The following is an 8,844-nucleotide window of genomic DNA, read 5'->3' as shown; positions in this document are numbered from 1 at the left end:
AGAGAGAGAGAGAGAGAGAGAGAGAGAGAGAGAGAGAGAGAGAGAGAAAGAAAAGGATCGTAATCGCGGCACGGGTGAACGCCTTTACCCATAACCGATAAACAATTAATGCCTCTGCCTTTTTCTCTGTACTTTATGACGTTTTCCTTTTCGTTTTCTTCATTTCTTTCTTGGCGTACGTTATCGATCTTGCTCTCAAGAAACGTTGGCATACGAAGCAGAGGAATTGAGGGACATGATACCTTCAGGAGCAGAGTTGATAAAATTAGGGATTGTAAAGAGGATTACGTCTCGCAGGGGCGATCCTTTTGAGTGGACCTTAGGTCGAAGGATTCGAGGTGATAATAGCCTCGAAAGATTCAGGGCTTCTAAATGATTAAAGATACACGTCAGATTTTTAAACAAACTTTATTTATACTGTACATAGAGGAATACGTAGAGTAATTTGCTGTGTATGAATGGAGAAAAGACGGTGAATAAAATCGATGGGTTTCAGTACCTGTGGAAGCGACAGCATTTCTGGGTGCCGTTGCTGGCTTCGTGGTTCTCCTGTTGGCCCTCTTTTTGTATTTGTCCCGCAAGTGGTGCTTCACTCCACCATCCGCGACCACGCTTTTTGGCGGTGTTTGCGTGCCCCTATGCGAATCCAACAACAGCTCCACCTCTCAGATTACGAAGACCATAGGTAACCATTTTCATCCTGCATTATCGATTTATTATATACATAAGAAAGAACATTCCTGATTCGTTTAATTTTTACATGCGATTCGACAGGCAAGGCATTCTCCTATTCGGACCCTGAAACTAGTTCCGACTCCGAGGAGGACGCCCTTCGTCGATTGAATCCACGTCCTCACCCCCCGCCAGATACGTTGACTATCCAAGCAGAAGATGGACCCACCATCGTGGGTTGGTTATAAATAAAATATCTCTGTTTTTGATTTGTCATTCTTGACTTGTTGCTCAATCGAACACTGACGTTTCAGATGCTGGTACCACCTCCAGCAGCTGCACGGAAGAACACTCTCCCACCGATCAACAACAGGTGAACGAGGATCTAAATCGCGGATACGCGATTTCTACGTTTCGCGATCGAATATCATATTTTCGATCTCGTCGGCGGGTATATAAATAATTAATCGGTTCCCGGATATCCGTGCCTGTATCTTATCACGCGACGTTCCGCTGCGTGACACTGCCAACCGACATTATACCAGCACGATAGAATAGAGTGGCGTTAGATGGATAATTCAATTCGGTTTATTCTCCGACTGTTAATATAGTACATTTAGTGCTAACAAATTCAATCTTCATTCTCACAAAGAGCATAGACTATCTAAAGTACATATTCACCTAACTCCACTCTATCCAACAACTGGATATCTCTCCACTATGGTATACATTTCTGACGAATGAATGTTTCTTTTCGACCACAGTGCGTAGTGGAAGTCGGTGCCTCCAGTATCCTGCTCGACACCAGAGAACAGGAAGCGGAGGTAGAACAGAATGGACCGACGACCAATGACGTCATAGCGACGATAGGCACGGTAGCTGAGGAAGTGGGTAGCCTGGAGGTTGCTTTCTTGTATGACGCACCCATGCGAGAGATGACGGTACGTTTCATCAAATTCCCTAATAATTTGTGTGAAATGAAATTAAGCTTGGAACGACCCCTAAAAAGTAACGTCCCCTTTCTCTTCAGGTACACGTGTTGCAAGGTAGAAATTACCCCGAGGGTATAGGCGGCAGTCAAGTACGGCTGGTACTTCTGCCGTCGAAAAAACAACGACGTAAAACCAGGGTTCGCCAGGGCACGTCTCCACAGTACATGGAAAGTTTCCTCCTGCCTCGCGTGAACCCTGAGGACGTGAATGCCATGGGAGTACGCTTGAGAGTCTACTTATGGGGCGGAAGGATGCGTCGAGAGAGACTACTAGGCGAGGCCAGAGTCTCCTTCGATCAAATCAACCTTCAACTTGAGACGACTCTTTGGTTGACGCTGCAACCTCCACCTTCGTCCTCGGTAAATTGTCGTTCAGATGTGTGCCACCGTCTCTTTATTATCTATTAAGAATGTTACTTATTAGTTATTACTAGACTGCGGATCTTTATGCATTTATAGGAAATTTGAATGTGCAAGAACCTTCAAAATGCAAACAATATGCAAGAATATAAAAAAGATTGAAAGTAAAGTTCACGTTATAATATTTGCAGAATAAAATAAATTTCTATTTAGGTTCAATTTTTCTAGGCATGTTCGCGAAGATTTTATTTTGCATAAAGATCCGCAGTCTAGTTATTACATGGCAGGCTTTTGAAGGAATGGGTTGTACGTTGGATACGTTATGTTCGTAGGTGCAAGATTGGGGAACCACCAGTAGCTTGACTCGCAGCGATTCCACGGGGTCTCAACAGTCCGTTCAGTCTTACGCGTCGCCCACCGTGCCCCCGTACGGTAGTAGTATGAAGGGTGGAAGCGTGGCGGAGATTTTGATAGGCTTGGCGTACAATGGAACGACGGGACGTCTGTCGGTAGAAATAATCAAAGGATCCCACTTTCGTGGTGGCGGTGGGAACGACACGAAACCGCCTGATACATATGTCAAGCTTGCCCTCGTGGACAGCAATGGTCACGAAATGGGACGGTCGAAAACTGGTTTGAAACGTGCTCAGCCCAATCCTCTTTACAAGGAAACGTTCATATTCCAGGCATGTCTGTTATACGTAAACGTATATGTAGGATACGGGATAGACGAGTTACTAGTTCTTTTAGGCAGATAGAAGCTATCCTACGTACATATGTGTTAGACACGTAACTCGACAAAACAATTTTCGTAGGTTGCTCTGTTCCAACTCGGAGACGTAACGCTCTTCCTGTCGGTTTACAATCGACGAAGAGGAGGGATGGGGAGGAAAGGAAGAGAGATGATCGGTTGGCTCAGTCTGGGGCTGAACAGTTCCGGTTCGGAGGAGCTTCAGCATTGGAACGACATGCGCGCAGCAAGACAACCGACGCAGGTCCAACGATGGCACTCGCTGCTGCGTCCTTGAGATGCTCGACCATGAAAGAGTGCCTGTTACGGAGGAAAATCTTTTGCATTACCGATAAACGGTACGGTTTGATCGATAGAAAATAACACGCTGTATGGGCAGCGCGCGTTCATTTCGCGCGTCGTGACACGACTGATCGTTTAATAGCAAGCCAGAAAAAGAAAACGATATAAGCAGAAGGCGAAGCACTTTTTAACGAGACAAACGACGGCCGTTCGATTGGATGCGCTGTCTACTGCCCGAACACAAACACCTGAAGTCAATCTATCGGAGAACCGGAGCTGTCTTGAATTTTATGCACAAGGGTAATGCCGAGTTACGAAAACTCGATCGATATACCAAGTACATTCCTTTTTGATACGCTGGACGGAGTTGTGGGTGTTTTCAACATACATATTACGTATGTATATCACATATGCGTTGAGAAAATGAAAAACGAACGCGTACACTCACACGCATATCCACGGCGAGCGACCTAAGATTTCTACCTGGAATATCTCCGTTGCTTTTGATCATACGAAGATATGTCTTGGGAGAAAAATGTTTGTTTGGGGGGTGGTCGTACTATGTTAAACGAAACAATTGCCTCAAGGTCATATGTTCCGAGATTTCAACGTCATCAATGTTTTTTAAATGGAACCAGAGATGTTCAATACTGTAATCTTGTAGCTGATACAAAGTTAAAACATGTATAACATGTTGACTTATCATTAAAAGCAACGAAGATATTCTAGGTACAAATCTTAGGTGGCTCGCACTGTACATGCACGTATACACGCGTATGTAGGTGGTTCGTCTAGCTTGATCACTCAACGAGACCTTTCCTCTGGAGATCATATTTTTCGAAGAGAAATCATTTTCGATGCAACGATATCAGAATAAATCAGACAAAATTCAATCACGAATCACGATGGTGATGAATAGACTGCGGATGTTTATGCATTTATAGCAAGCAAAAATCTGGGAGAATTAGAAGATACGACATACTCTCATTTAAATCTCGATTCCTTTTCTGAAGCTGTGAAAATATGAATTTTCATATAAACATTCACAGTGTAGCGATGAATGTAGACGAACCATCATGTATGTACGTTTCACGAACATCCATTTCATCATCCCGAATTAATCGCGCACAAGTAAAAGGACCGCGAAACCGTAGCATGAAACTCTTCGACTCGATATGTGCCTGAGCCAATAACTATGATCATTTATTTTTTACTTTGTGCCTTTTACCCTTTTTAGGCCGCGTGTCCGTCGACGGAGAATCGTCGTGGGATACCCAGCCGAGTCGAGATCCCAATATAAGAAAAACACGCGCGATCCTCTAGTCGTTCTTTGGACGGACTAACCGAGCAAAATGTAAACGTCATTCTCTTTCTCTCGCTCTCTCGACTCCACGACACTTTGATGTATATTCGATTAGGCAACGCTTGTTCTTACGAGCCCATACGACGAATCTTGGTGTCTTAACGACGTGCGAGGTTCGAGAATGGATTGTCATGCGATGTACAGAACCGATCCCTTATCGAGGGCGATCCTTGGACCGATACTCCTCGGTTGGAGCAGAGAAGAGCAAAGACGCGAGGCTGTGAAATTCTCGTGATTTCTTTTTTCCGCACCGTATTGTCTCTGTATGTCGACTTTCTTTCAAGTTCACGCCGTTAACAGAGCCTGAAGCCAGGGTTGGGCGCCAGGGCCCTTTCAGCACCAAAGAGATTCAAGTTTCATGGAAATTAGTGGCGCCAAAGCAAGGCGATCGCGTGTTCCTGTGGCACCATTAGTTCGCATACTCGCTGTACACCGAAACGACCCTTGTGCCCTGCTCTGGATTCCGTTTAAAGATCGTTATATCGCGTATCATTCGCACCGAACATATTTTCTTCGTATTATAAATATACAATTCAAGTATTTCGTGTTTGCACGATACGTATATGCGACCTGATTAGACGATCGAGGAGTTAACAGATAGGCTAGGGGGGGGACGTGTACGAGAACAAAGATTCGCAATTCAATGACGCACAATAAACTCGCAAAACGCACCCCATAAACGCAGATGTGATTGTAGAGTTGATATTACTTAACTAAAAACCTAGAAGCACACACGATAACGCGTGGCTACGATAAACGTAGACGATCGTCCATGCGTTTATACATTAGGGGAGATTGTTTCAACCGGGTGACTGATTAACGAACAAAAGAAAAACACAAAAACAGATGCTGTGAATCGTTCAACGCTTGACTTTTTCAAGCTTTAGCGTTTTAGGTAATTAACGATGATTAATCCATGCTCGAACTATTCTCTCACGTATAACCGTCTCCTTTAGGCATACGGAGTAACGCGATTCTGCGGGGACTCGAAAGAAGTTCCTTTCGGTACACGCGCGCGCGCGTCAATTTTTGGTCGAGCGACGCCTTTAGCGCCTTCAATTGTAGCGTATCGTTTTGCTGAAGGCATTTCCGCTTGGTAACGCGCGGGACGAAGGAATAGAAGGAAGAAAAACGCGCGATCGAGTCGTTTCAAGTCTAGTTTGATAAATTGTAAGCGTAGCGCCAACTTTTAGCTAGCGTTTAAAATTAGGACACTTTTTAATTGTATATTGTACAGTCTGTTTATAAACAACACGATGTTGAATCGGGGGATCAGAAAAGACATTTATAACGCGCGAGAGAGGGGCGAGCGAGCCGTATAGTCGTTCACGTGTCGTCGACGAGTGGTTACGCGCGGGAACGGATAAATTTTCCATGTATTTTCGGATCGGATGCGTGTACTTAATTAACGAGTAGGGCTTTTCCAGGGTAATTCCTATGCCTTTGACTGTTTCCAGTTTGTTACAATACTAGACGTAATGGTATCAAAATATCTTGAGGCAAACGATAGAAACTTCCACTTCTCGTGGAACGATTATACTTTAGATTACGATCGACTGGCTACTCTAGATCACACAGAGTAATCAGAGTAACGGATAGACATAGAATCTATTCCATAAGATTCAAGGAAGCGTGACTTGTGACCTTGAGTGGCCAATTGATCTCGTTTCGACGCGATAGGGAAGGCAAACAAGAAACGATTAAATTCTTATTGTTATTTATTTTTGTGCGTGTGAATGTATGCGGTGAAAGATGAATTTTCACTACGTTAATCGTAATTTGCCACGTTTTTTGGTGTTTTATTCTATTGTGTCGCTTTCTCGAGTATCGGGTGCTTAGATTGCAACAAAACCGAGTGCAACATACAAACAAAAGAAAAATAAAAAAAATCGCGCGGATTATAAACAGACTACCGTTGAATTTTGATCTATATATTTTATCTACAGCACTCTTTCTCGATAAGTATTAAATTGAAGTTTGAACGTCTACTGCACAAAATAATTAACGTAATCAATGTTATTACTTACAAATTAATAATAATTATAATTATATCTGTCGCGTTTTATAAAAGTGTACTCTAATACAATTAAACAAATAAACTTATAAATAGTTGTTATTGAATATGCGAGAAAAACAAATAAAACCTGTCAAAGTACATATTTCTCTAACAGTTCTTGCTTTTTTCTTACTAATAACGCTTCCTGAATATCTTGCTGCGACGGTATCGCTTTCTGCGCGGTCGTTTCGACTTCCTCTTCGGCTTCTTCGTCTTCCTTCTTCTCGTTTTGTGCCGACCATTCTTTCACGGCTCTTTCTCTTGCTTCTTGTTCAGCTTTTTGTTCCAATGGTAATAAAATACCATCGTCGTCGTCTCTGTAACCGTAGTAATCCGCATCGATGTCTTTCATTAATTCCGCACGCGTTTTACGAGGAGGAGGAGGTGGTTCCTGTTCAAAGAGTTCTCTGACTCCCGGCAATTCTTTCGCTGCTCCAAAATACTTATAACCACGATTTCCAGGTACCTAAATATTTCATTATATTATGAGCATAAAGTTTTATGCTTGTAGTAGGATTCATCTATAGTTTAATGCATGTTTTACCTCACGACCTTCGTGATCTAGCATACGTGGTCCAACTCTGGAGTAATCTGGACCACCCAGCTCTTTTATTTGAGCCTCCCAATGTCGTTTCTCTCTTAATAACTTATTAATTTCATCATTCAAGTCCCGAATACGAAATTCTCCAAGACCAGCATTCTGTATCTGTGCTACTTTCTTTGCTATCTCTCTGATTATCTGCATTCTCCACTTTTCTGCTTTCCTCAAATCTCTACATTCGGAAGCTAGGTATGGTCTTCTCTCTTGTTCCTTTCTGGCACCATCGTTACTTTGCGCTGCTCGCCATCGAGCAAGCGTAGTCCTATCAAACGATTATCATATGATAAAGTACATATAATTACCATTTAAGCTTACGAGAATAAGTAAATTTGTAGTTTATATATACATACATAGCCTTTTCTGCATTTCGTGCCTAAAATAAAAGATAAAAATGACATACATCAAACAGAAGAAGCGATTTAAATATAATGTTTAACGGAGCTTGTCATACTCACCATTCTTTATGAAGTAACTGCAACAATAACGTTTAATAACACTAATTACGTTATGTTAATTAAATTAAATATATAATTTTATTTCATTTAATTTGGTACACCGGGTCATTGAGGTTATGTTATCGTAAACATTGGTACGACCAGCGATGGACATTCGTGGGATTTTTCCTGATCATGCGCATTGGAGCGAGCGTTGCAGTCCTCACTGCTGTATATACTTACTTAGAATTTAGGGTACCATTGGATCCCAGTAAGGAACAAAATATAATGTCCTCTTTTTTTCCTCGATGATTCTTGACGCAGACACCTGCGGTTCATTATCCATTTTTTTTTAAATTTTCCCCAATATTACACTCACGAACACTAACACTCTTGTACTTAATTTGTCTGTTAAAAATTACAGACTTCGCGTACACACAAGAGTTGGAGAGATTGAAAATCTAACTAACTAAACTAACTGATCGCGAACCGCCACCTGCTGTAACCATACTTATATCAGAAGTAAAATTCGTGCCAAACTCGATAAGTGCCACCTCCTCGTTCATCATGATCTCCTCATACAAAAGATAAGTTTCAAGCAAAAAATAAAAATTATCATACCTACTCGCTCATTACGTTCTCCTGATACAAGAGGTAAGTATCGAGTAGAAAATAAAAATTATGATACCTACTCGCTCATTACGTTCTCCTGATACAAGAGGTAAGTATCCATATTTAATTAAAAGTTATGCTACTTCTTTGACTATCATGTTCTCCTGATACTAAAATGTAGAATTTCCTCAGAATTTCGATACGCACCATGTATTTCTCGTGCCACCTCTTCGTACAGGAGCACATGAACGAAACGTACAGAAAATTAGCTCCTTGAACTAGGCAACCTATACTAACAGATATGTCGAGCCGGTTGCCTGCCCGTAGAAGCAAACGTGCCACCTCTTCGCATATCATGTGCTCCTGATACCAGGAGTAAAAATCCAGCCAGAATTTAATACGTACCATAAAGTCCTCGTGCCACCTCTTCGAACATCATGTTCTCTTGATACCAGGAGTAAAATTTAGCCAGAATTTAATACGTACCTTAAACTTCTCGTGCCACCTCTTCACATATCATGTTCACCTGATACCAGGAGCAAAATATGGCCAGAATTTGATACGTACCTTAAATTCCTCGTGCCACCTCCTCTCATATCATGTTCTCCTGATACCAGGAGTAAAAATCCAGCCAGAATTTAATACGTACCTTAAATTCCTCGTGCCACCTCCTCGCATATCATGTTCTCCTGATACCAGGAGTAAAAATCCAGCCAGAATTT

General features: G+C 42.1%; 2 protein-coding genes across 5 annotated transcripts in view; one reads left to right on the top strand and one right to left on the bottom strand.

Annotated features, from left to right (window-relative positions):
* The window catches only part of LOC128879807 (synaptotagmin-14), a 7,508-nt gene extending 1,195 nt beyond the window's left edge, over positions 1-6,313 (top strand). Inside the window, exons 2-10 of one of the 4 annotated variants that reach the window (XM_054129287.1) lie at positions 497-685; positions 775-909; positions 987-1,123; positions 1,437-1,613; positions 1,703-2,023; positions 2,356-2,709; positions 2,839-3,112; positions 3,199-3,451; positions 4,294-6,313. In XM_054129287.1, the coding sequence (XP_053985262.1) occupies positions 497-685; positions 775-909; positions 987-1,123; positions 1,437-1,613; positions 1,703-2,023; positions 2,356-2,709; positions 2,839-3,051 (1,526 nt within the window). In that variant the 3' untranslated portion in view covers positions 3,052-3,112; positions 3,199-3,451; positions 4,294-6,313. Of the gene's footprint in view, positions 1-496; positions 686-774; positions 910-986; positions 1,124-1,436; positions 1,614-1,702; positions 2,024-2,355; positions 2,710-2,838 lie in introns of all 4 variants that reach the window. The other 3 variants (XM_054129284.1, XM_054129288.1, XM_054129286.1) reach the window with 3 other exon arrangements.
* On the bottom strand, positions 6,120-7,713 carry LOC128879808 (pre-mRNA-splicing factor ISY1 homolog). Its single transcript, XM_054129289.1, has 4 exons — positions 7,532-7,713; positions 7,427-7,449; positions 7,020-7,338; positions 6,120-6,941 (listed from the first exon to the last, which is right to left on the bottom strand). Exons 1-4 carry the CDS (start codon positions 7,532-7,534, stop codon positions 6,567-6,569), a joined length of 720 nt encoding a protein of 239 aa, XP_053985264.1. The 5' UTR covers positions 7,535-7,713; the 3' UTR covers positions 6,120-6,566.
* Positions 7,714-8,844: the final 1,131 nt, after the last annotated feature.

Source organism: Hylaeus volcanicus, chromosome 7 (genome assembly GCF_026283585.1).
Source record: "Hylaeus volcanicus isolate JK05 chromosome 7, UHH_iyHylVolc1.0_haploid, whole genome shotgun sequence".
NCBI lineage: Eukaryota > Metazoa > Arthropoda > Insecta > Hymenoptera > Colletidae > Hylaeus > Hylaeus volcanicus.
Note: the sequence above shows the minus strand (reverse complement) of the source record. Positions and strands in the feature narration are given on the sequence as shown.